Here is a 27,858-nt window from a genome sequence, read left to right on the forward strand (position 1 = left end):
GCTGGGAGGTGATGGGAAGATCCAGGGAGGAGTGAGAGTGGGAATAGTGACAGAGGCTGGGAGGTGATGGGAAGATCCAGGAAGGAGGGAGAGTGGCAATAGTGACAGAGGCGGGGGGGGGGGGGTCAAGCCAGCGATTGAAGATCGATGAAGAAAGAGGTGTTGGGGGAGTTTCTTCTGAAAACGGAGATGCCTCAGAATTCCACCTCACTGCCCCTCCCGTAGTTCTGAGGCTCCTCGACGCCCTTCCATGTCGCAGTGCTCCCTCCTCACTGCCTCTCCCGCAGCTTGGCACTCCCTCCTATCACCACGCCTCCCACCGTACAGCACTTCCAGCTCGTCGCCCCTCCTGTGTGCAAGGGGCTCCCTCCTCGCAACCTGTCCCACATCGAGACGCTCCATTCCCCGCTGTCCCTCCGGCACCGAGGCACCGCCAACCCTGAGTGGTGCTCCCTCCTCACACGGTGAGGACCAGAACGAGAGCCTGCCCTGCCGACTGACAGAGGTACGACGGGAGCCATGGATCCATACAATCATTTATTTATATATACACATCATACACAAAAAAACAGATCGCATTGTCCCAGGTCTACAGATCATTACAAAAAAAAACAGGGATTTCTTTTCAGCATTTCCATACGGATCAAGTTATAAATAAAAGGAGGGAACCCCACCATGGAGGATGAGGGCAGCCCACAACTCCATGGACGCTGTACATTCGTTGGGGTGATGGGCTGGCGTGAAGGGAGTGTGACGGCAGGCCAGGGGAATCTCTGCCTTCGCACCTTAGCTGCTCGTGGCGTAGAGTTTGGTCCATGTACGTGCTGGAAGAGAGAACACAGGTCAGAGGAATATGGCCAACCCCACACCGTCCCATCACACACTCCCGGGGTCAGACACAGAGTGAAGCTCCCTCCACACCATCCCATCACACACTCCCGGGGTCAGACACAGAGTGAAGCTCCCTCCACACCGTCCCATCACACACTCCCGGGGTCAGACACAGAGTGAAGCTCCCTCCACACCGTCCCATCACACACTCCCGGGGTCAGACACAGAGTGAAGCTCTCTCCACACCGTCCCATCACACACTCCCGGGGTCAGACACAGAGTGAAGCTCCCTCCACACCGTCCCATCACACACTCCCGGGGTCAGACACAGAGTGAAGCTCCCTCCACACCGTCCCATCACACACTCCCGGGGTCAGACACAGAGTGAAGCTCTCTCCACACCGTCCCATCACACACTCCCGGGGTCAGACACAGGGTGAAGCTCCCTCCACACTGTCCCATCACACACTCCCGGGGTCAGACACAGAGTGAAGCTCTCTCCACACCGTCCCATCACACACTCCCGGGGTCAGACACAGAGTGAAGCTCCCTCCACACCGTCCCATCACACACTCCCAGGGTCAGACACAGAGTGAAACTCCCTCCACACCGTCCCATCACACACTCCCGGGGTCAGACACAGAGTGAAGCTCCCTCCACACCGTCCCATCACACACTCCCGGGGTCAGACACAGAGTGAAGCTCCCTCCACACCGTCCCATCACACACTCCCAGGGTCAGACACAGAGTGAAACTCCCTCCACACCGTCCCATCACACACTCCCGGGGTCAGACACAGAGTGAATCTCCCTCCACACCGTCCAATCACACACTCCCGGGGTCAGACACAGAGTGAAGCTCCCTCCACACCGTCCCATCACACACTCCCGGGGTCAGACACAGAGTGAAGCTCTCTCCGCACCGTCCGATCACACACTCCCGGGGTCAGACACAGAGTGAAGCTCCCTCCACACCGTCCCATCACACACTCCCGGGGTCAGACACAGAGTGAAGCTCCCTCCACACCGTCCCATCACACACTCCCAGGCTCAGACACAGAGTGAAACTCCCTCCACACTGTCCCATCACACACTCCCAGGCTCAGACACAGAGTGAAGCTCTCTCCACACTGTCCCATCACACACTCCCGGGGTCAGACACAGAGAGGAGCTGTGCTGACTGAGCTGGGAGAAATCAAGGCAAAACTACTGGATAAAGTTCGTGGAATACTTTGGAGGTGGCACTAAAAGTCTCTTGGACAACTGAGTGAGTGACAGTGTTGGTGTGGAAGCTCGGTGTGGAGTTTTACTGCCGGTTTGGGCTGGGTTTGTTGGCGGCTGCTAACTGTGTAGCTCCCAGCTGCGGCCGCTGGCAACTCGCCAGGAAGCCGGTTCGCTCCAAAACCGGAGGCAAACGCCGTCGTTCCCTCCCATTGACTTCGGGGCAACGTTCCTCCTCCTTTATCTCCCTGATTTTCGTCCAGTGTCGGAGCCAGAGCATCTGGAAGGACGTTTCGGCCTCTCCCGGCCTGGGTCTCTGCAAGTCCGACGGAGCCTTTCCTGGCGTCGAGCCAGCGAGGAACTGTCGACTGCAAACTTTCCCGGCCAGTTATTCGACTCGTTCCAGGACTTCTAACCGGCACCGCTGTAGGATTCTCGGACTGGAAAGAGCGCCAGCATGCCGGACCGGTCTCCAGGGAGTCGCGGGCCTTCGGGGAGTTACGCAAGGGCGGCTGCCTCCCCGGCCTCGGACAACGCCCTTTTTCGGTCGGTGAAGGTGGAACGTGGGGTGCAATGTATTTTGCGCCCTGGAATGACACTAGAAAAGTGTACGGAGGCAATGGAGGACCTTGTTGGGAAAGGTGGTATTCTGGCCACCGAGAAGGAGTTTGGAAAGGCGGTGTTTTATCTGGTGAATGAAGAGCTAGTGCACCGGGCCCTAAGCAGGGGAGTCACGGTAGACAACATCTTTTTACCTATGGAGCTGGTGACGGCCCCCACGCAACGTATCATGCTTGGGCATGTTAAGCCTTTCATTCCAAATGAGGACTTGCTACCCCCACTGGCCCGTTTAGGGCAAGTAAGGTCGGAGATCACTGCCATCCGACACAAATTTAAGAGACGCACCCTCCGCACCGTAATCTCTTTCCGGCGTCAGGTATTCATGCAGCTGGAAAGGGAGGACGATGTTGAGGGCCGGTTTACTGTCCAGCACGAGGGAGTGGATTATCAGGTGTACTGGAGCTCCGAGCGCCCGCGGTGCCATGCGTGCAGGGGGGTGGGGCACTTTCGGAGGGACTGTCCTGCCGGCCGGAACCCGAGGGAGCCCATTTCGGGCACCAGTGCCCCAGCTACCTCTGCCCCTGATCCTACTCCTGCACGTGCATCTGCGCCTGCATCTGACCCTGCCCCCGCCCGTAATCCTGCCCCAGCCCCTCACCCTGCCCCTGCCCCTACCCCTACCTCTACTCCTACGGTTGGGTCGGTCCCTGCTCCTCTCCCTGTGGTTCGGGTGGGGGACGGGGTGGAGTCTGTGCGGAGTAAGAAGGCAAAGGGGAAATCCAAACACAGTAAGAAGCGGGCCTTTGAGGCTGCAGAGCTCACGCCCATTTCGCCTGAAGTGGAGCGTGGGGCTCGGGGAGGTGCGCTAGCAGACGGGGCGATGGAAACAGAGAGCGCCGCCCCATCGGTGAAGCCTGCACCTGTGTGCTCCTCCGGTGTGAAGAGGAGAAGGGAACGTTCCCGCAAGAGGGCAGGGGATGTAGATGCGGAGGAGTCCCAGGAAGGGGTGGGAATCCGGGTAGGGGTTGGTTCTAAACCTGAGTCCCCAGATGTAGCCACCAGTCCTGGGGAAGATGGTGTGGTTGTGCAAATAGCTTGTGATAGCCCTGTTTGCACCAATGAGGCAGCCCTGGAGGCCTCCACCCAGGACCTACAAGTCAGCGCCTCTCTGGAGGCCAGTGTACCGAATAATGTAAGAGGAGTCGAGACAAAGCTCTCTCATTCTCAGCACCAGGCTGCTTGTGAATCCCTTGGACCAAAGGTGCCGGGTTCCCCTCTATGCCTGCCCCCTGGGGAGGGCGTTTTTCTGTGCACGTCGACCCCAGCAATTAATGACTTGCAGGGAGTCCCTGGGGATTGTCCCTCCACTGTCGCAAATGTGGATGAGGCTGATGCGACGGTGGAGCGGGCAGGTAAGAGCGAGGTGCCCGCTGCGCGGTATGGGTCACAAGCGCAGCCATCTTTTGGAACATGCGGGGAGGCCGATGGGGATTCTGTCTGCAGTGACGGGTTGGAGGGGGACTCTTTCGATAGTGAAATAATGGACATCCTCACCCCTCCTGAGAAGTCCCCATTGATACCTGTAGAGGAAATTAAGCATTTTATTCTTACCTCTGAGGGTGCCAAGCACCGGCCTCAACTAGCCTCGCTACGCTGGCCCAGCATGCCGAGGCTGGTGAGGTCCCTGCGAGTCATCCTCGGACGAAAGGGAAAGGGAAAGAGGAATGCGGTGGCGGGGAACGACAGACGGCAACTAAAATCCTTCCTAGATGACCTAGTAAGGGACATTAGAGGGAGAAGCAGCCTCGCTCCTACGGGGGATGGTGGGTCACAGGGTGTCGCTGGTACCGCTCGAGCCCGGAAGGCAAAAAGTAACCTTGCTTTCTTTCCGGACAGTGTGGTGGAGGGCGCCTCCGCTCTCACCGAAATGGGCACAGCTGCTGAGACCTAGTGTGCTCCCGCCATGAAGCTTACCATAGCTAGTCTCAACGTAAACGGCAGCAGGGGTCCTCTTCGCAGGCATAACAATCTCTCAGCCCTCAGGGATGGGCGGTATACGGTGAGTTTCCTGCAGGAAACCCATACCATCCCTGGGGACGAGTCTGCTTGGCTCCTGGAGTGGCGGGGCGGGGTCTACATGAGTCACCTCAGCTCCATTTCTAGCGGGGTGGCGATCCTGTTGGCCCCGACCTTCCAGCCAGTAATTGAAAGAGTCCAGGACGTTGTGCCCGGCCGTCTGCTCCACCTGGCTGTGCGCCTGGATGGCGTACCATTGCATTTTATCAATGTGTATGCTCCCAGGCGCGGTGTGATGCAGACGCGCCTATTCTGCCAGCTGTCCACCCTGCTGAGCTCCATCGATCCTGGGGATTGCGTCATCCTCGGGGGAGATTTCAATTGTACCCTCGAGGCGGAGGACCGTTCGGGCCTCCAACGCGACCCAGCATCGGCAAAAAAGTTAAAGGAGCTAGTCGGCTCCTTTGACTTGGTGGACAGCTGGCGGAATCTTCACCCCAACTCTAGCGCCTTCTCGAGAAGGTCTAGAGAAGGAGGTTCCAGGATAGACCGCATATACATCTCTCGGGCCTACGCCTCCCGCGTGTCGGCGTCCTCCATGCAGCCGGTGTCGTGCTCGGATCATCACCTTGTGTGGATGGAATTTATTCCACTACACCCTCGGGTGGGATCCGGGTACTGGCATTTTAACAACCGGCTGCTGGAGGACAGCCGATTCCGGGATTCGTTCCGAGCTTTCTGGGTCTCCTGGAAGGAGAGGCGAAGAGATTTCTGCTCCCTACGGCTATGGTGGGATGTGGGCAAAGCCCACATCCGGTTTTTATGTCGGGAGTACACTAGAGGGTCGACAAAGAGGCGGAGCTCTGAGGTTGAGCGGCTTGAGAGAGCATTGCTTGACCTGGAGTCCCGCCTCGGTCCAACCGCTGGAGACCAACAGCTGTGGCAGGAATACCAGGAGAAGAAGGACGCACTAAGGAACCTGCAGCTTCAGCAGTCCCGAGGTGCGTACGTGAGGTCACGGATCCAAATGCTGCAGGATTTGGACCGTGGCTCACCCTTCTTCTACTCGTTGGAAAGGTGGCGGGGAGTTCAAAAGCAGCTAGTGGAGCTGCTGGCTGCCGATGGCTCCTCCATCACGGACCCTGATGGAATTAACAACGAGGTCCGTTCATTCTATCGGTCCTTATTCTCGCCTGATCCGTCAAATGCGGAGGCATGTAATGAGGTCTGGGAGGATTTGCCGAAGGTCAGCCCAGAGGACGCAGTGCGTCTGGATGCCCCCCTGACTCGGGAGGAGCTGTCCACTGCCCTTCGGCAACTCCGGAGGGGCAAGTCCCCTGGTTTGGATGGACTGAGTGTTGAGTTTTATCAGGCTTTTTGGGATGTCCTGGGGGATGATTACAGCCTTGTCCTAGGGGAGAGCCTAGCCACTGGAGAAATGCCCCTCTCATGGCGGAGAGCTGTTGTGGTCCTACTGCCCAAGAAGGGAGACCTCCGCCTGCTAAAGAACTGGCGGCCGGTCTCCCTCTTGTGCGTGGACTACAAGATCTTCGCCCGGGCAATGGCCAACCGTCTGGGTTCGGTAATTGGACAGGTGGTCCATCCTGACCAATCTTATACAGTCCCGGGCCGCTCCATCCAGGACAATGTCCACCTAGTACGGGACCTGATCCACCTACTCCAGGAGACTGGGACCCCGGCAGCGTTTCTTTCTCTTGACCAGGAGAAGGCTTTTGACCGGGTGGACCACAGTTTCCTGGTGGGCACCCTGCAGGCTTTTGGGCTCGGACCACACTTTGTGGCCCGAGTTCGGCTCCTGTACTCTGCCGCAGAGTGCCTAGTTAAAATTAATGGATCATTGACAGGACCTATCCACTTCCGAAGAGGAGTGCGTCAAGGGTGCCCCATGTCCGGTCAACTGTATGCGATCTGTGTCGAGCCATTCCTCGGCCTTCTTCGGCGAAGGCTGACAGGTCTGGTTCTGCGCGAACCGGACATGGGGGTCGTCCTCTCGGCCTACGCCGATGACGTACTCCTCATGATGACAGACCCCTGTGACCTGCGGAGGATGCGCGAGTGCCAAGATGTTTTCTCGGCGGCATCCTCCGCCAGGATCAACTGGGCGAAATGTTCCGGACTCTTAGTAGGCCAGTGGCAGGTGGACTCCCTGCCGGAGGAGATGAGAGCTTTTGAGTGGAGCACCAGACGTCTTCTCTATCTGGGAGTCTACCTGAGTCCTTCTGGGGAGACCTGGCTGGCGAACTGGCAGGACCTGGAGACAAAGGTCATGGCCCGGCTAGGGCGCTGGTCAGGCCTTCTCAGGGTGCTTTCCTATCGAGGCAGGGTGGTGGTCATAAACCAGCTGGTGGCCTCCATGTTGTGGTACCGGATGGTCACCTTGGCCCCCCCTGCCCCTTTTGTCGCAAGAATGCAGAGGAAGCTAGTGGACTTCTTCTGGGGAAACAGGAAGCACTGGGTCTCTGCAGCGGTTCTGAGTCTCCCAGAAGTAGAGGGCGGACAGTCGCTGGTGTGTGTACGCACACGACTGGCGGCTCTCCGCCTCAGGACGCTGCAGAGATTCCTGTACGCCGAGCACCCTCCCAGGTGGCACGTGTTGGCGACTTTCTTCCTCCGGAGGGGCTGCTGTCTTGCCGAAGATATGCAGCTACCACCGGCGGGCGTCAGCCGTGCTGCTTTGCAGAGGCTGCCCGGCTTCTATCAGGACCTACTGAGAGTCTGGAACATGGTTGCCTCAGGCCGGGAATCCCCTCCTCTGGCAGAGGGCGGGGTCCTGGCCGACCCTTGCCCTGTCTCAACGGATGTCAGTGCGGCTCAGGTGTGTGGAACGACTCGGGCTGAGCTGCTCGTCGGGCCCAGGCCCCGCAGCCTTACCCGAGAGACGAATCCACACAACTTGAGCCGTCTTTCATCAACACCCACAATCCCATTTAGGGATGCAGGCAGGAGGTACCTTAATGGGCTGCTGCTCCACACCCTCCACTTCCTAGCATTTGTCCACCGTCCCGACACGCCATGGCGGTCGGTCTTTCCACCTGGAGGTGAGGGGGGTCCCCAGTGGAAGTCCCTCTACAAGGGAGTCCTTCCCATGCACCTTGGGGATCTCGGCTGGAGGGTGCTGCATAAAGCGGTGCCCTGCAATAAGTTCTTTAGTTTGTACACGGATCTCCCAGCCGCGTGTCACTTCTGCGGGCTGGAGGAGACCGTGTACCATATGTACGTGGAGTGTGTGAGGCTGCAGCCCCTTTTCGCGTATTTGCGTGGGCTGCTTCTCGCCTTCTGGTTGCATTTCAGTCCCACCCTATTCATATATGGTCATCCAGTAAGGAGGGGGGCACAGAGGGATGAGGATGTCCTTGTCAACTTGCTCCTGGGGCTGGCGAAAATTGCCATCCGTGGCTCCTGGAAAAGGGTGGCAGGAGGTTCTCCCCGGGCGGACTGCGTGGCTATGTTTAGGGGGTATGTTCGAGCCCGGGTGAACATTGAAAAGGAATACGCACAGTCCACGGCGACCGTCGAGATGTTCCGGGACCGTTGGGCTCCGCGGGGTGTAAATGCCATCATTGACGAGGATGGCAATATATTGGTTTAACATGTATTGTCTGTTTGTAGTGTAGTAAATGTGTTATTCACTGGGTTTGTAAATATTGTATGGCACCGACATTTGTAATAAAGAATTTTGTTTAAAAAAAAAAAAAAAAGGGGTCAGACACAGAGAGGAGCTGTGCTGACTGAGCTGGGAGAAATCAAGGCAAAACTACTGGATAAAGTTCGTGGAATACTTTGGAGGTGGCACTAAAAGTCTCTTGGACAACTGAGTGAGTGACAGTGTTGGTGTGGAAGCTCGGTTTGGAGTTTTACTGCCGGTTTGGGCTGGGTTTGTTGGCGGCTGCTAACTGTGTAGCTCCCAGCTGCGGCCGCTGGCAACTCGCCAGGAAGCCGGTTCGCTCCAAAACCGGAGGCAAACGCCGTCGTTCCCTCCCATTGACTTCGGGGCAACGTTCCTCCTCCTTTATCTCCCTGATTTTCGTCCAGTGTCGGAGCCAGAGCATCTGGAAGGACGTTTCGGCCTCTCCCGGCCTGGGTTTCTGCAAGTCCGACAGAGCCTTTCCTGGCGCCGAGCCAGCAAGGAACTGTCGACTGCAAACTTTCCCGGCCAGTTACTCGATTCGCTCCAGGACTTCTAATCGACACCGCTGTAAAATTCGCAGACTGGAAAGAGCGCCAGCATGCCGGACCGGTCTCCAGGGAGTCGCGGGCCTGCGGGGAGTTATGCAAGGGCGGCTGCCTCCCCGGCCTCGGACAACGCCCTGTTTCGGTCGGTGAAGGTGGAACGTGGGGTGCAATGTATTTTGCGCCCGGGAATGACACTAGAAAAGTGTGCGGAGGCCATGGAGGACCTGGCGGGGAGAGGTGGCATTTTGGCCACCGAAAAGGAGTTCGGAAAGGCGGTGTTCTATCTGGCGAATGAAGAGCTAGTGCACCGGGCCCTAAGCAGGGGAGTCACAGTAGACAACATCTTTTTACCGATGGAGCTGGTGACGGCCCCCACGCAACATATCGTGCTTGGGCATGTTAAGCCTTTCATTCCGAATGAGGACCTGCTTCCCCCACTGGCCCATTTAGGGCAAGTAAGGTCGGAGATCACTGCCATCCGACACAAATTTAAGAGACACACCCTCCGCACCGTAATCTCTTTCCGGCGTCAGGTATTCATGCAGCTGGAAAGGGAAGACGATGTTGAGGGCCGGTTTACTGTCCAGCACGAGGGAGTGGATTATCAGGTGTACTGGAGCTCCGAGCGCCCCCGGTGCCATGCGTGCAGGGAGGTGGGGCACTTTCGGAGGGACTGTCCTACCACCCGGAACCCGAGGGAGCCCATTTCGGGCACCAGTGCCCCAGCTACCTCTGCCCCTGATCCTCCTCCTGCGCGTGCACCTGCGCCTGCATCTGACCCTGCCCCCGCCCCTGATCCTGCCCCGGCTCCTCACCCTGCCCCTAGCCCTGTCCCTACTACTACGGTTGGGTCGATCCCTACGCCTCTCCCTGTGGTTCAGGTGGGGGAGGGGGTGGAGTCTGTGCGGAGTAAGAAGGCAAAGGAGAAATCCAAACACCCTAAGAAGTCGACCTCTGAGGCCGCAGAGCTCACGCCCACTTCGCCTGAAGTGGAGCGTGGGGCTCGGGGAGGTGCGCGAGCAGATGGGGCGATGGAAACAGAAAGCACCGCCCCATCGGTGAAGCCTGCACCTGTGTGCTCCTCCGGCGTGAAGAGGAGAAGAGAACGTTCCCGCAAGCGCGCAGGCGATGTAGATGCAGGGGAGTCCCAGGAAGGGGTGGGAATCCGGGTAGAGGTTGGTTATAAACCTGAGTCCCCAGATGTAGCCACCAGTCCAGGGGTAGATGGTGTGGTTATGCAAAAAGCTTGTGATAGCGTTTGCACAAATGAGGCAGCCCTGGAGGCCTCCACCCAGGACCTACAAGTCAGCGCCTCTTTGGAGGCAAGTGTATCGAATAGTGTAAGAGGAGACGAGACAAAGCTCTCTCATTCTCAGCACCAGGCTGCTTGTGAATCCCTTGGACCAAAGGTACCGGGTTCCCCTTAATACCTGCTCCCTGGGGAGGACGATATTCTACGCACGTCGACCCCAGCAATAAATGACTTGCAGGGAGTCCCTGGGGATTGTCCCTCCACTGTCGCAAATGTGGATGAGGCTGATGCGACGGTGGAACGGGCAGGTAAGAGCGAGGTGCCCGCTGCGCGGTATGGGTCACAAGCGCGGCCATCTATTGGAACATGCGGGGAGGCCGATGGGGATTCTGTCTGCAGTGACGGGTTGGAGGGGGACTCCTTCAATAGTGAAACAATGGACATCCTCACCCCTCCTGAGAAATCCCCATTGATACCTGTGGAGGAAATTAAGCATTTCATTCTCACCTCTGAGGGTGCCAAGCACCGGCCTCAACTAGCCTCGCTTCGCTGGCCCAGCATGCCGAGGCTGGTGAAATCCCTGCGAGTCATCCTCAGACGGAAGGGAAAGGGAAAGAGGAATGCGGTGTCAGGGAACGACAGACGGCAACTAAAATCTTTCCTAGATGACCTAGTAAGGGACATCAGAGGGAGAAGCAGCCTCGCTCCAATGGGGGATGGCAGGTCACAGGGTGTCGCTGGTACCGCTCGAGCCCGGAAGGCAAAAAGTATCCTTGCTTTCTTTCCGGACAGTGTGGTGGAGGGCGCCTCCGCTCTCACCGGAATGGGCACAGCTGCTGAGACCTAGTGTACTCCCGACATGAAGCTTACCATAGCTAGTCTCAATGTAAACGGCAGCAGGGGCCCTCTTCGCAGGCATAACAATCTCTCAGCCCTCAGGGATGGGCGGTATACGGTGAGTTTCCTGCAGGAAACCCATACCATCCCTGGGGACGAGTCTGCTTGGCTCCTGGAGTGGAGGGGTGGGGTCTACATGAGCCACCTCAGCTCCATTTCTAGCGGGGTGGCGATCCTGTTGGCCCCGACCTTCCAGCCAGTAATTGAAAGAGTCCAACACGTTGTGCCCGGCCGTCTGCTCCACCTGGTTGTGCGCCTGGATGGCGTACCATTTCATTTTATCAATGTGTATGCTCCCAGGCGCGGTGTGATGCAGACGCGCCTATTCTGCCAGCTGTCCACCCTGCTGAGCTCCATCAATCCTGGGGATTGCATCATCCTCGGGGGAGATTTCAATTGTACCCTCGAGGCGGAGGACCGCTCAGGCCTCCAACGCGACCCAGCATCGGCAGAAAAGTTAAAGGAGCTAGTCGGCTCCTTTGACTTGGTGGGCAGCTGGCGGAATCTTCACCCCAACTCCAGTGCCTTCTCGAGAAGGTCTAGAGAAGGAGGTTCCAGGATAGACCGCATTTACATCTCTCGGGCCTACGCCTCCCGCGTGTCGGCGTCCTCCATGCGGCCAGTGTCGTGCTCGGATCATCACCTTGTGTGGATGGAATTTATTCCACTACACCCTCGGGTGGGATCCGGGTATTGGCATTTTAACAACCGGCTGCTGGAGGACAGCCGATTCCGGAATTCGTTCCGAGCGTTCTGGGTCTCCTGGAAGGAGAGGCGGAGAGAGTTCTGCTCCCTACCCCACATCTGGTTTTTATGTCGGGAGTCTACTAGGGGATTGACAAAGAGGCGGGGCTCTGAGGTTGAGCGGCTTGAGAGAGCGTTGCTTGACCTGGAGTCCCGCCTCGGTCCGACCGCTGGAGACCAGCAGCTGTGGCAGGAATACCAGGAGAAGAAGGACGCACTAAGGAACCTGCAGCTTCAGCAGTCCCGAGGTGCGTACGTGAGGTCACGGATCCAAATGCTGCAGGATTTGGACCGTGGCTCACCCTTCTTCTACTCGTGGGAGAGGTGGCGGGGAGTTCAAAAGCAGCTAGTGGAGCTGCTGGCTGCCGATGGTTCCTCCATCACGGACCCTGATGGAATTAACAACGAAGTCCATTCATTCTATCGGTCCTTATTCTCGCCTGATCTGTCAAATGCGGAGGCGTGTAATGAGGTCTGGAAGGATTTGCCTAAGGTCAGCCCAGAGGACGCAGTGCGTCTGGACGCCCCCCTGACTCGGGAGGAGCTGTCCACTGCCCTTCGGCAACTCCGGAGAGGCAAGTCCCCTGGCTTGGATGGACTGAGTGTTGAGTTTTATCAGGCTTTTTGGGATGTCCTGGGGGATGATTACAGCCTTGTCCTAGGGGAGAGCCTAGCCACCAGAGAAATGCCCCTCTCATGGCGAAGAGCTGTTGTGGTCCTACTGCCCAAGAAGGGCGACCTCCGCCTGCTAAAGAACTGGCGGCCAGTCTCCCTCTTGTGCGCGGACTACAAGATCTTCGCCCGGGCAATGGCCGTCTGGGTTTGGTAATTGGATAGGTGGTCCATCCTGACCAATCTTACACAGTCCCGGGCCGCTCCATCCAGGACAATGTCCACCTAGTACGGGACCTGATCCACCTACTCCAGGAGACTGGGACCCCGGCAGCGTTTCTTTCTCTTGACCAGGAGAAGGCGTTTGACCGGGTGGACTACAGTTTCCTGGTGGGCACCCTGCAGGCTTTTGGGCTCGGACCACACTTTGTGGCCCGAGTTCGGCTCCTGTACTCTGCCGCAGAGTGCCTAGTTAAGATTAACGGATCATTGACAGGACCTATTCCCTTCCGAAGAGGAGTGCGTCAAGGGTGCCCCATGTCCGGTCAACTGTATGCGATCTGTGTCGAGCCACTCAGCCTTCTTCGGTGAAGGCTGACAGGTCTGGTTCTGCGCGAACTGGACATGGAGGTCGTCCTCTCGGCCTACGCCGATGACGTACTCCTCATGATGACAGACCCCTGTGACCTGCGGAGGATGCACGAGTGCCAAGATGTTTTCTCGGCGGCATCCTCTGCAAGGATCAACTGGGCGAAATGTTCCGGACTCTTAGTAGGCCAGTGGCAGGTGGACTCCCTGCCGGAGGAAATGAGAGCTTTTGAGTGGAGCACCAGACGCCTTCTCTATCTGGGAGTCTACCTGAGTCCTTCTGGGGAGACCTGGCTGGCGAACTGGCAGGACCTGGAGACAAAGGTCATGGCCCGGCTAGGGCGCTGGTCAGGCCTTCTCAGGGTGCTTTCCTATCGAGGCAGGGTGGTGGTCATAAACCAGCTGGTGGCCTCCATGTTGTGGTACTGGATGGTCACCTTGGCCCCCACTGCCCCTTTTGTCGCGAGAATGCAGAGGAAGCTAGTGGACTTCTTCTGGGGAAACAGGAAACACTGGGTCTCTGCAGCGGTTCTGAGTCTCCCAGTAGGAGAGGGCGGACAGTCGCTGGTGTGTGTACGCACACGACTGGTGGCTCTCCGCCTCAGGACTCTGCAGAGATTCCTGTACGCCGAGCACCCTCCCAGGTGGCACGTGTTGGCGACTTTCTTCCTCCGGAGGGGCTGCTGTCTTGCCGAAGATATGCAGCTACCACCGGCGGGCGTCAGCCGTGCTGCTTTGCAGAGGCTGCCCGGCTTCTATCAGGACCTACTGAGAGTCTGGAACATGGTTGCCTCAGGCCGGGAATCCCCTCCTCTGGCAGAGGGCGGGGTCCTGGCCGACCCTTGCCCTGCCTCAACGGATGTCGGTGCGGCTCGGGTGTGTGGATCGACTCAAGCTGAGCTGCTCATCAGGCCCAGGCCCCGCAGCCTTACCCGAGAGACGAATCCACACAACTTGAGCCGTCTTTCATCGACACCCACAATCCCATTCAGGGATGCAGGCAGGAGGTACCTTTATGGGCTGCTGCTCCACACCCTCCACTTCCTAGCCTTTGTCCACCGTCCCGACACGCCATGGCGGTCGGTCTTTCCACCTGGAGGTGAGGGGGGTCCGCAGTGGAAGTCCCTTTACAAGGGAGTCCTTCCCATGCACCTTGGGGACCTCGGCTGGAGGGTGCTGCATAAAGCGGTGCCCTGCAGTAAGTTCTTTAGTCTGTACACGGATCTCCCAGCCGTGTGTCACTTCTGCGGGCTGGAGGAGACCGTGTACCAAATGTACGTGGAGTGTGTGAGGCTGCAGCCCCTTTTCGCGTATTTGCGTGGGCTGCTTCTCGCCTTCTGGTTGCATTTCAGTCCCACCCTATTCATATATGGTCATCCAGTAAGGAGGGGGGCACAGAGGGATAAGGTTGTCCTTGTCAACTTGTTCCTGGGGCTGGCGAAAATTGCCATCCGTGGCTCCCGTTAAAGGGTGGCAGGAGGTTCTCCCCGGGCAGACTGACTGGCTATGTTTCGGGGGTATGTTCGTGCCCGGGTGAACATTGAAAAGGAATACGCACAGTCCACGGCAACCGTAGAGGTGTTCCGGGACCGTTGGGCTCTGCGGGGTGTAAATGCCATCATTGATGAAGATGGTAATATATTGGTTTAACATGTATTGGGTCTGTTTGTAGTAGTAAATGTGTTAGTCACTGGTTTTGTACATACTGTATAGCACCGACATTTGTAATAAAGAATTTGTTTAAAAAAAAGGGACAGACACAGAGTGAAATTCCCACTACACCATCCCATCACACACTCCCGGGGTCAAACACGGAGTGAAGCTCCCTCCACACCATCCCATCACACACTCCCGGGGTCAAACACCGAGTGAAGCTCCCTCCACACCGTCCCATTGCACAATCCCAGGGTCAGACACAGAGTGAAGCTCCCTCCACACCGTCTCATCACACACTCCCGGGGTCAGACACAGAGTGAAGCTCATTCCACACTGTCCCATCACACACTCCCGGGGTCAGACACAGAGTGAAGCTCCCTCCACACCGTCCCATCGCACAATCCCGGGGTCAGACACAGAGTGAAGCTCCCTCCACACCGTCTCATCTCACACTCCCGGGGTCAGACACAGAGTGAAGCTCCCTCCACACCGTCCCATCACACACTCCCAGGGTCAGACACAGAGTGAAGCTCATTCCACACTGTCCCATCACACACTCCCAGGGTCAGACACAGAGTGAAGCTCCCTCCACACCGTCCCATCACACACTCCTGCCATCAGAGTGAAGCTTCGGCTATATTGTCTAGTCACACAGTCCCGGAGTCCCACACAATGAAACTCCCTCCACAATGTCCTACCCCACTCTCCTGGGTCCAGGCACAGAGCACAGAGTGAAGCTCTCTCTGCACCATCCCATTCCTGGGATCCCACACAATGAAACTCCGACACCAGTGCCCCAGCAGGACCAGGTGGCCATGTACACTCACCCATCTCTCCAGCCCGTGTACACTCACCCATCTCTCCAGCCCGTGTACACTCACCCATCTCTCCAGCCCGTGTACACTCACCCATCTCTACAGACCGTGTACACTCACCCATCTCTACAGACCGTGTACACTCACCCATCTCTACAAACCGTGTACACTCACCCATCTCTACAGACCGTGTACACTCACCCATCTCTACAGACCGTGTACACTCACCCATCTCTCCAGCCCGTGTACAGTCACCCATCTCTACAGACCGTGTACACTCACCCATCTCTCCAGCCCGTGTACACTCACCCATCTCTACAGACCGTGTACACTCACCCATCTCTACAGACCGTGTACACTCACCCATCTCTACAGACCGTGTACACTCACCGATTTCTATAGCCTGTGATTCACTGTTTTTCCACTGTTCTGCCACGTCATTTGCCAGAGGATCATCGGGATTGGGGGCACTCAGGAGAGCCTGGATAGACAGCAGTACTGTCCGAATCTGAAGGGCCGGTGACCACTTGTCTGCAGCGGGAGGGACGGTGGGGTATCAGTCAGAGAAGCCCACACACTCCCAGAGTCCCCACCCCGACATCACCGACACACTCCCACAGTCCCCACCCCAACACACACCCACAGTCCCCACCCCGACGTCACCCCGACACACTCCCACAGTCCCCACCCCAACACACACCCACAGTCCCCACCCCGACGTCACCCCGACACACTCCCACAGTCCCTACCCCGACACACTCCCACACTCCCAGAGTCCCCACCCCAACGTCACCGACACACTCCCACAGTCCCCACCCCAACACACACCCACAGTCCCCACCCCGACGTCACCCCAACACACTCCTACAGTCCCCACCCTGACGTCACCCCGACACACTCCCAGAGTCCCCACCCCTACACACACCCACAGTCCCCACCCCGACGTCACCCCAACACACTCCCACAGTCCCCACCCTGACGTCACCCCGACACACTCCCAGAGTCCCCACCCCGATGTCACCGACACGCTCTCAGAGTCCACACCCCGACGTCACCCCGACACACTCCCACAGTCCCCACCCCGTCACCCTGACACACTCCCACAGTCCCCACCCTGACGTCACCCCGACACACTCCCACAGTCCCCACCCCAGCATCACTCCGACACACTCCCACAGTCCCCACCCCGTCACCCTGACACACTCCCACAGTCCCCACCCCGACATCACCCCGACACACTCCCACAGTCCCCACCCCAACACACACCCACAGTCCCCACCCCGACGTCACCCCGACACACTCCCACAGTCCCCACCCCGACACACTCCCACAGTCCCCACCCCGACACACTCCCACACTCCCAGAGTCCCCACCCCGACGTCACCGACACACTCCCACAGTCCCCACCACAACACACACCCACAGTCCCAACCCCGACGTCACCCCGACACACTCCCACAGTCCCCACCCCAACACACTCCCACAGTCCCCACCCCGACGTCACCCCAACACACTCCCACAGTCCCCACCCTGACGTCACCCCGACACACTCCCAGAGTCCCAACCCCGATGTCACCGACACGCTCTCAGAGTCCACAGCCCGACGTCACCCCGACACACTCCCACAGTCCCCACCCCGTCACCCCGACACACTCCCACAGTCCCCACCCTGACGTCACCCCGACACACTCCCACAATCCCCACCCCGACACACTCCCACAGTCCCCACCCCGACATCACCGACACACTCTCACAGTCCCCACCCCGACGTCACCGACACACTCCCACAGTCCCCACCCTGACACACTCCCACAGTCCCCACCCCGACGTCACCCCGACACACTCCCACAGTCCCCACCCCGACGTCACCCCGACACACTCCCACAGTCCCCACCCCGATGTCACGCCGACACACTCCCACAGTCCCCACCCCGACGTCACCCCGACACACTCCCACAGTCCCCACCCCGACTTCACCCCGTCACCTCAACACACTCCCACAGTCCCCACCCCGACACACTCCCACAGTCCCCACCCCGACGTCACCCCGACACACTCCCACAGTCCCCACCCCGACTTCACCCCGACACACTCCCACAGTCCCCACCCCGACGTCACTGACACACTCCCACAGTCCCCACCCCGACGTCACCCCGACACACTCCCACAGTCCCCACCCTGACATCACCCCGACACACTCCCACAGTCCCCACCCCGACGTCACTGACACACTCCCACAGTCCCCACCCCGACTTCACCCCAACACACTCCCACAGTCCCCACCCCGACTTCACCCCGACACACTCCCACAGTCCCACCCCGACACACTCCCACAGTCCCCACCCCGACGTCACCCCGACACACACTCACAGTCCCCACCCCGACATCACCCCGACACACTCCCACAGTCCCCACCCCGACGTCACCCCGACACACTCCCACAGTCCCCACCTCGACGTCACCCCGACACACTCCCACAGTCCCCACCCTGACACACTCCCACAGTCCCCACCTCGACGTCACCCCGACACACTCCCACAGTCCCCACCCCGACTTCACCCCGACACACTCCCACAGTCCCCACCCTGACACACTCCCACAGTCCCCACCCCGACATCACCGACACACTCCCACAGTCCCTACCCCGACACACTCCCACACTCCCAGAGTCCCCACCCCGACGTCACCCCAACACACTCCCACAGTCCCCACCCCGTCACCCCGACACACTCCCAGAGTCCCCACCCCGACGTCACGGACACACTCCCAGAGTCCACAGCCCGACGTCACCCCGACACACTCCCACAGTCCCCACCCCGACACACTCCCACAGTCCCCACCCCGACATCACCGACACACTCTCACAGTCCCCACCCCGACGTCACCGACACACTCCCACAGTCCCCACCCCGACACACTCCCAGTCCCCACCCCGACACACTCCCACAGTCCCCACCCCGACTTCACCCCGTCACCTCAACACACTTCCACAGTCCCCACCACGACACACTTCCACAGTGCCCACCCCGACGTCACCCCGACACACTCCCACAGTCCCCACCCCGACGTCACTGACACACTCCCACAGTCCCCACCCCGACACACTCCCACAGTCCCCACCCCGACGTCACTGACACACTCCCACAGTCCCCACCCCGACGTCACTGACACACTCCCACAGCCACCACCCCGATGTCACCCCGACACACTCCCACAGTCCCACCCCGACACACTTCCACAGTCCCCACCCCGACGTCACCCCGACACACACTCACAGTCCCCACCCCGACATCACCCCGACACACTTCCACAGTCCCCACCCCGACGTCACCCCAACACACTCCCACAGTCCCCACCCCGACTTCACCCCGACACACTCCCACAGTCCCCACCCTGACACACTCCCACAGTCCCCACCCCGACATCACCGACACACTCTCACAGTCCCCACCCTGAACTCCGACACACTCCCACAGTCCACACCCCGACGTCACCGTCACACTCCCACAGTCCCCAGCCCGACGTCACCCTGACACACTCCCACAGTCCCCACCCCGACACACTCCCACAGTGCCCACCCCGACAGTCCCCACCCTGACGTCACCGACACACTCCCACAGTCCCCACCCCAACACACACCCACAGTCCCCACCCCGATGTCACCCCGACACACTCCCACAGTCCCCACCCTGACGTCACCCCGACACACTCCCACAGTCCCCACCCCGACGTCACCCCGACACACTCCCACAGTCCCCACCCCGACGTCACCGACACACTCCCACAGTCCCCACCCCGACATTACCCCGACACACTCCCACAGTCCCTACCCCGACACACTCCCACACTCCCAGAGTCCCCACCCTGACGTCACCCCAACACACTCCCACAGTCCCCACCCTGTCACCCCGACACACTCCCAGAGTCCCCACCCCGACGTCACGGACACACTCCCAGAGTCCACAGCCTGACGTCACCCCGACACACACCCACAGTCCCCACCCCGACACACTCCCACAGTCCCCACCCCAATGTCACCCCGACACACTCCCACAGTCCCCACCCCGACGTCACCCCGACACACTCCCACAGTCCCCACCCCGACGTCACCCCGACACACTCCCACAGTCCCCACCCCGACGTCACCCCGACACACTCCCACAGTCCCCACCCCGACGTCACCCCGACACACTCCCACAGTCCCCACCCCGACGTCACCCCGACACACTCCCACAGTCCCCACCCCGACTTCACCCCGACACACTCTCACAGTCCCCACCCCGACACACTCCCACAGCCACCACCCCGATGTCACCCCGACACACTCCCACAGTCCCCACCCCGACACACTTCCACAGTCCCCACCCCAACGTCACCCCGACACACTCCCACAGCCACCACCCCGATGTCACCCCGACACTCTCCCACAGTCCCCACCCCGACACATTTCCACAGTCCCCACCCCGACATCACCCCGACACACACCCACTGTCCCCACCCGACGTCACCCCGACACAGTCCCACAGTCCCCACCCCAACGTCACCCTGACACACTCCCACAGTCCCCACCCCGACACACTCCCACAGTCCCCACCCCGACATCACCGACACACTCTCACAGTCCCCACCCTGACGTCACCCCAACACTCTCCCACTGTCCCCACCCCGTCACCCCGACACACTCCCACAGTCCCCACCCCGATGTCACCCCGACCCACTCCCACAGTCCCCACCCCGACATCACTGACACACCCTCACAGTCCCCACCCCGACACACTCCCACAGTCCCCACCCCGACGTCACCCCGACACACTCCCACAGTCCCCACCCCGATGTCACCCCGACACACTCCCACAGTCCCCACCCCGACTTCACCCCATCACCCCGACACACTCCCACAGTCCCCACCCCCACATCACCCCGACACACTCCCACAGTCCCCACCCCGATGTCACCCCGACACACTCCCACAGTCCCCACCCCGACATCACTGACACACCCTCACAGTCCCCACCCTGACACATTTCCACAGTCCCCACCCCGACGTCACCCCGACACACTCCCACAGTCCCCACCCCCACATCACCGACACACTCCCACAGTCCCCACCCTGACGTCACCCCAACACTCTCCCACAGTCCCCACCCCGTCACCCCGACACACTCCCACAGTCCCCACCCCGATGTCACCCCGACACACTCCCACAGTCCCCACCCCGACATCACTGACACACCCTCACAGTCCCCACCCCGACACACTCCCACAGTCCCCACCCCAACACACTCCCACAGTCCCCACCCCGACGTCACCCCTAAGATGAACAGTGATGTTGATGGGGAGAGGGAGGCTAGGTTCAGGGTAAGGAGACTCTGGCCCTCACCTTTGAGGATGTCGAGGCAGATGCGGCCCAGGGAGAGGGGAAGGAGGTAGGGAGGGAGGGTGGGGAGGGGTCAGGTGAGGGAACGGAGGAGACTCTGGCCCTCACCTTTGAGGATGTCGAGGCAGATGCGGCCCAGTTTGTCAACGTTGGGGTGGTAGATCTTGGTGACAAAGCGAACCTTGGGGGCGGCCATCGGGTACTCCTCGGGCAGGAACAGCTCCAGTTTGAAGTTGCCCCCCTCAAAGGGCGAGTCCTGTGGCCCCGCGATCTCCACGTGGAAGTAGCGGGCATTGGCCTCGTCGGGCTGGGCCCGGATCCCCGGCACCGGCTCTGCCAGCAGCCGCTGCGTCTCCTGGGGAGAGGCACAGGGGTGTCAGCAATGACATGAGGCAAGCAGCACCTTGGGGTGGGGGTATTGAACAAGCACCACCCTGAGGGAAGGGACGGACAGGGGAGGGTACTGAGTGAGGGGCAGTGAGGAGGGGAGAGCGCTGAAGCAGTGGTAAGGAAGGAGGCATCACTGAGGGAGGTGGTGAGGGCAGAGCGATGTGGGATGGGCAGTAGAGAGGGAGGGGCCACGAGAGGGAGGACCAGGACAGAAAGGAGGGATTCTACCCCGAGGGTGGGTAGGATGGTGAGAAGGGATATCCATATTGCAGGAAGTGTGCTGAGGTGGGATCTCCAAGTCTTGGAAGAGAAGACCAGGATAATCCTCTGAGCTGAGGGAGAGGTGGTAGTTGGGGAAGGGGTGGATTTTGTTCTGCAGGAGAGGGCAGCCAGGAGGCATCTCAGCTCTGTGTGAGAGGCAGCACTGAGGGATAAGACATCCAGACAGACCCTCAACCTTGTCAGCAGCCATTCCCACGATCGTGTTCCTGCAGTTAACGCACTGAGTGCATGGAGCATTCCTGGTCTAGCCGGACCTCAGCCACAAAGCATCCTCCCACCCCATCCCTCATCACGGGGAGGGCGGCATTGGATTGAGCCCCAGGCAGACTAAGCAGGCCCACTCTTGGGGAGGGAAATTAGTCCTCTCTCTCGACAACACCTTGTGTCCATAACAGTTTCATAGAGCACCACAGCACTGAAAGAGGCCCACCTGGTCTGTGCCGAACAGTTACTCTGACAAGTCGCACCAGTCCACACATGGGCCACAGCCCTCCATCCTTGTACCTAGCCAAATTTATCTTAAATGTTACAATGAAACCCACATTCCACTTCAACCCTGCTTCCGCACCCTGTGAGTGAAAAAAATTCACCCTCAGTTCCCTTTAAATCCGGGGTTCCCAACCTGGGGTCTACGGACCCCTTCCTTAATGGTATCGGTTCATGGTTGGGAACCCCTGCCTTAAATGCTTTACCTTTCACCGTTAACTCATGGCCTCTTGCTTACGTCTCACCCAACCTCAGTGGAAAAAGCTGGCTTGCATTTAGCCCTCTCTATATCCCTCATAATTTTGTATACCTCTATTAAATCTCCTCTCAACCTTCCACACTCCAAGGAATAAAGTTCTAACCTATCCAACCTTCCTTTATAACACAGTTCCTCAAGTGCTGGCAACATCCTTGTAAATTTTGTGCAGCTTAGTCTAAAGGCGCCTCCTTTGCTTGCATTTTCAGAAGCAGCTCTATTTCTATCTTTACTATCTCTTTTTTTCCCTTTGAAGGTTCTTATGAAGACCCTGACCTGGAGTTACACGCTGACTATAGTTCTTTAATGAAATGGGACCAGCTCTCGGGGCCTCACGATCAGCTGCTTCTCGATATACCACGGAAGCGGCCTGAAAGATGAGCACACCTTCAGGGTGCCAGGTTTCCGCGACTCTGGAGGCGGGCGGACTCAAGGGAGGTGCCGCCACCTGATGCATTGTGGGAGACGGAAGGTTGTGAGCAGCGAGCTGGCTGTGTGCCCAGAGACCCAAGTTCTTTGGGCACAGAGCTTGGAAAAAGCGACGCAAGACTTTTAACACCAGAAATCAGCGAGTTGCTTTCAGTTTCCCCTCTTGCTGTGAAACGGGGACATCTCTTTTTCCCTTATTAGGGAGAGAGAGAGTATGATGAATTATACTGAGTGAATGAGTAATCGTTGGGGTACTACCAAGTCTGTGTCTTTATTGATGCTTTGCTGCACGACTGACTGCTTGGTGGGGGGGGGGTGCCGATATTTTTTTGCTGATGGGGGTGTTGTTGCTTTGCTGCTGCTTACGCATGGGAGGGGGAAGTTGGGTAGGGCTTTGGGGTTCTAACATTTAACTGTCATTCATTCTTTGGGGGCACTCCTCTGTTTTCATGGATGTTTGCGAAGAAAAAGAATTTCAGGATGTATATTGCATACACTTCTCTGACATCAAATGTACCTTTGAAACCTATTCTACGTTGACAAGCTCATTGATACATGTCCTGCCGGGGTGGAAATGTACGGCATCCTGATGGGGTAGGGTGGTGCAGACGTGGCGATGCCCCCACCTGCAGGAAACTCTTGAAGGAGGGGGAAATGGTTACAAGGTGGAGGGAAGAGGATCGTTTCATTCTGAGGTGTGCAGCGCTCCTCGAAAAGGGAGGTAGATCTCCGTCCCTCGAGAGTAGTGGAAGTCAGATTTGGGGGGGGGGGGCTGTGTAAGGTGAACATGCAGCAAGCCTATTGAAGAATCTACAGTGGAAAGGTGAGACCCAAAAAGTCCCATTCTTGTGTTTTTCCCATGAATTTTGTATCTCTGTTGCTACGTGCCTGATGCTGCAACAAGGTAGTTTTCCATCACGACAGTGCCTACATAGGAGTAGGATTGAGTCTGCTCTGCCATTCCATCATAGCTGATTTATTCTCCCCCTCAACCGCATTCTCCTACCTCTGACACCCTGACTAATCAAGAACCCATCAACCTCTGCTATAAATGTACCAAATGATTTGGCCTCCAGAGTAGTCCGAGGCAATTCTCAGCTAATGTTGAGGCTCTGTGGCATTAAAAAAAGGGTTGGGAACCCCCTGACTTAAAGATTTAGCATTTCATCGAAGACCCCTAACAAACTTCCACAGAAACCATGAAGGGCATTGTCAGTATTTTTCCCTACAGTGGGGGAGTCTAAAACTAGACAACACAGATTTAGGGTCGGAGGGGATAGATGTAAAGGGGCCATGAGGGGCAACATAGAGGGCTATGGGTAACCCTAGGTAATTTCTAAAGTAAGATGATGTTAGATTATGAGAACACTCAGTCCTCTTTTATTGTCATTTAGAAATGCATACATGCATTAAGAAATGATACAATGTTTCTCCGGAGTGATATCACAGAAAACAGGACAAACCAAAGACTAACACTGACAGAACCACATAATTATAACATATAGTTACAGCAGTGCAAAGCAATACCATCATTTGATAAAGAACAAACCATGAGCACGATAAAAAAAGTCTCAAAGTCCTGAGTTGATTGACTCCTGAGTCCCGATAGCAGGTGGCAAAAGGGAGAAACTCCCTGCCATAAACCCCCAGGCACCGACAACTTGTTGATGCCTTGGAAGCAGCCGACACTGAGTCCATCCATCCGAAAACTTCGAGCTTCTGACCAGCCTCTCCGATACAGCCTCCCGAGCGCCTTCGACTTCACCCTGGCCGCTGAAACACGCAAAGCCAAGGATTTCGGGGCCTTCTGCTCCGGAGATTCCGGTTACCACACAGTAGCAGCGGCAGCGAAGCGGGCATTTCAGAAGTTTCTCCAGATGTTCCTCCGTGCTCTCACGTCCGTCTCCATCAAATCAGAATTGTACACGGTCCCCTACTTGGCGGATTACAGATATTATTCACCGGAGAGGCCGTGCGCGCTGCCATCGCGTCGCCATCTTCCCCTCCTCACAGCACGGCATTGTGGGCCGAAGGGCCTGTATTGTGCTGTGGGCTTTCTATGTATGGTGGTAAACCTTCTGACTGGATTCATCAGCAGAAATTCCAAGCTGCAGGAACACAAGAGATCACAAAGTGCCATAGAAAAGTACAGCACAGAAACAGGCCCTTTGGCCTATCTAGTCTGTGCTGAACCAATTTAACTGATCTACTCCCATCAACCTGGCATAGACCAGGACCACAGCCCTCCGCACCCCTGCCATCCATGTACCTATCCAAACTTCTAAGTGTTGAAATCGAGCTGGCATGTGCCACTTGTTCCACACCCTCACCACCCTGTGAGTGAATAACTTTCCCCTCATGTTCTCCTTAAATTTTCACCTTTCACCCTTAACCCACTCCAGTTGCAGTCTCACCCAACCTGCTTGCTTGCATTTACCCTATCTGTACTCTCATAATTCTGTTTACCTCCATCAAACCTCTCAGTCTTCTACATTCCAAGGAATAAAGTCCTAACCTATTGATCTCAGGTCCTCCAGACCTGGCAACATCCTTGTGGCACTGTCTCAGAAAGGAGAGAGACATCATCAGGGGCACCCCCTCCCAACCATCTGGGCCACCCCCTCTTCAAAGTTATTGTCTCTCAACCACACAGCACGTATATTGTGACAGTGCCTAACTATATTAGACCAAGTCCCTGAGTGACGTGGTCTGAGGGTTGACAGTGCAACGTGTGTGTTTCTGTAAAGGCTGATTTATACTTGTGGGTACAAGTTTGCGCCATAGCCTACGCAAGCGGGCTACGCCGTGTGAGCATTTATACTTGTGCGTTGGTGTGAAACTCAACACGAAGAAACTCAAACTCCAAACAATGGCAACTGAAACTGAAGGAGGGTGAATTTTCTGTGCTTGTCCGGCCACTGAGAGACATGGACGAGGAAGTGCATTTCAAATATTTTCGGATGTCGGCAGGTAGATTTGACGATTTGGTTCATCGTCTCCAACCATTTATTTTGCATCAGTGTATGCATAGTATACTCAGAGACTGGCAATCACCATTTGAGTTTTAGCTTCAGGTGGAAGGCAACAGACTGTAGCAACTAGCTACAAATTGGCCTCAAGCACAGGGTCCTCCATAATTTCGGAGGTCTGTAAAGCTTTATGGAAAGCATTGCAGCCAGAGTTCCTTCCCTGCCCTTCTTCAGTCGCCCGATGGGAAACTATTGCAGCGTAGGAGGAAATGCGATGCTACCAAGCGGACCAATACCAGTTGTCGCGGTCTGAGACGCCGCAACACGTAGTTACATTTTGGGAGAGGTGCGGTGTACATTTGACGCACAAGTACAAATCAGCCTTAAGAGAGTCTAATGTCAAGTTGAGTTTATTGTCATTGAACTACGTACATGTATACTGTCAAACGAGATAACGCTTCTCTAGACCAGGCTGTAAAGCACCTTAGTACACATAACACACACATAACTTAGGAAAGTAAAAAGAAAACTACAAACAAGTTAGGCATAGATAAGCAGAGTAAGCGCATAAATTAAATATTGTGAAGTACAGAACAGATTAACCGGTGACACTCGGAATGCGATGCGGCAGGGAGTTCAGAAGCCTAATGGCCTGAAAGCAGCTGTTCCGACTTTATGCATTGGAGCCTCCTGCCTGATGGTAGAATGTCAAAGAAGGTGGATGCATGGGTGGGATCCTTGAAAATACTGTGGGCCCTGTGTAGACAGCACTCCTGAAAACGTCTCCAATGAATGGGAGGGAGCCTCCAACGATCCCCTTGGCTGTCCTCACAGTCCCTCGTAGGGACTGCCAGTCCAAGTCTCAGCTGCTCATGTGCCAGTTGGAGATGTAGCTATTGGAATGAAACAAGCAGTCGAATAAATGTGAAATAGCAGTAATTAAAACATGAAAAGTGACTAGGACATTCGCACAGGGTGTACGTGCGTGCAGGGTCACAGCCAGCCATCGGACAGCAGGTAAATGTGCCTGAAGACCACGAGGTTCAGCGACAGCTTCCTCCCCGCTGACATCACAGTTCAGCGACAGCTTCCTCCCTGCTGACATCACAGTTCAACGACAGCTTCCTCCCCGCTGACATCACAGTTCAGCGACAGCTTCCTCCCCGCTGACATCACAGTTCAACAACTTCCTCCCCGCTGACATCGCAGTTCAACGACAGCTTCCTCCCCGCTGACATCACAGCTCAACGACAACTTCCTCCCCACTGACATCACAGTTCAGCGACAGCTTCTTCCCCGCTGACATCACAATTCAGCGACAGCTTCCTCCCCACTGACATCACAATTCAGCGACAGCTTCCTCCCCGCTGACATCACAGTTCAGCGACAGCTTCCTCCCCGCTGACATCAGCTCAGCACTTTCAAAGAAACCTATCCTATCCTATCCGCAGAATCCGATTTACCATCACTGACTGACGTGGCAGCGGAACAGGACAAGTCTGCACTTCCTCTGTCTTCCCTTTTACTTAGTGCTCTGTCTACACTTGTCGCTGCCTCAGTAACGCAGTCAACCCCACCCACCCCGGACATTCTCTCTTCTTCCCCCCCCGCCCCCCCCCATCAGGCACAAACCTGAAAGCACACTCCACCAGGCTTCTCCCCCGTTGTGACAGGAATAACTACTGAAATTGTTTTATGTATTGCACTGTACTGCTGCCGCAAAAAAACAAATTTCATGACATATTTGAGTCTTGTAAACCTGATTCCAATATGGGTCTCTATTGTGGACTGACAGTGGGAAGGGAGCAGGGAGAGGGGAATCATGGTCGGGAAAAGGGGAAGGGAGAGGGGAGGGAGCGGGGAGCACCAGAGAGACATTCTGTAATGATCAATAAAACAATAGTTTGGAATCAAATGACCTTGCCTGGGGTCTCAGGGCTGGGGGTGTCTGCACCCTCTCCACCCCCACCCTGGCACTCCTCCTCTGTCACCTCCAACGCCCATCCCATGGGTGCTCCATCTTCGCTATTCTCAAAGTCCTTTGCTCCCAGCAGATTTACAAACTTGTTCTCCACTCCACGTTGACAAATACAGTATGGTGCAAAAGTCTTACGCACTATATAATTTTTTTTCCCCCACACGTACCTACCCAAGACTTTTGCACAATACTGCCATAAGATCATTAACAGTTTTTTAGTACAAGAGACTCTTGACTTCACAATCTACCTGGTCGTGGCTGTTGTATTTCAGTGTTTACCTACACTGCACTTTCAAAACAAAAAT

At 57.0% G+C, this 27,858-nt stretch overlaps 2 protein-coding genes across 3 annotated transcripts in view; one reads left to right on the top strand and one right to left on the bottom strand.

Moving 5' to 3' along the window:
* Positions 1-524: 524 nt before the first annotated feature.
* Positions 525-26,491, bottom strand: LOC140189995 (ubiquitin-conjugating enzyme E2 N-like). Of its 2 annotated transcripts, none has more exons than XM_072246379.1 (4): positions 24,156-26,491; positions 20,872-21,118; positions 15,777-15,917; positions 525-824 (listed from the first exon to the last, which is right to left on the bottom strand). In XM_072246379.1, the coding sequence occupies exons 1-4, from the start codon at positions 24,306-24,308 to the stop codon at positions 787-789; spliced, it is 579 nt and encodes a 192-aa protein (XP_072102480.1). In that variant the 5' UTR covers positions 24,309-26,491; the 3' UTR covers positions 525-786. The 2 variants fall into 2 exon arrangements, with proteins under 2 accessions (XP_072102480.1, XP_072102482.1); XM_072246381.1 differs by having other exon boundaries at positions 26,270-26,488.
* Positions 26,492-26,596: 105 nt separating this feature from the next.
* The window catches only part of LOC140190177 (organic solute transporter subunit alpha), a 208,185-nt gene continuing 206,923 nt past the window's right edge, over positions 26,597-27,858 (top strand). The window contains exon 1 of the mRNA XM_072246689.1: positions 26,597-26,650. Within this exon, the coding sequence (XP_072102790.1) occupies positions 26,597-26,650 (54 nt within the window). The remainder of the gene's footprint in view (positions 26,651-27,858) is intronic.

Source organism: Mobula birostris, chromosome 29, assembly GCF_030028105.1.
Source record: "Mobula birostris isolate sMobBir1 chromosome 29, sMobBir1.hap1, whole genome shotgun sequence".
Lineage (NCBI taxonomy): Eukaryota > Metazoa > Chordata > Chondrichthyes > Myliobatiformes > Myliobatidae > Mobula > Mobula birostris.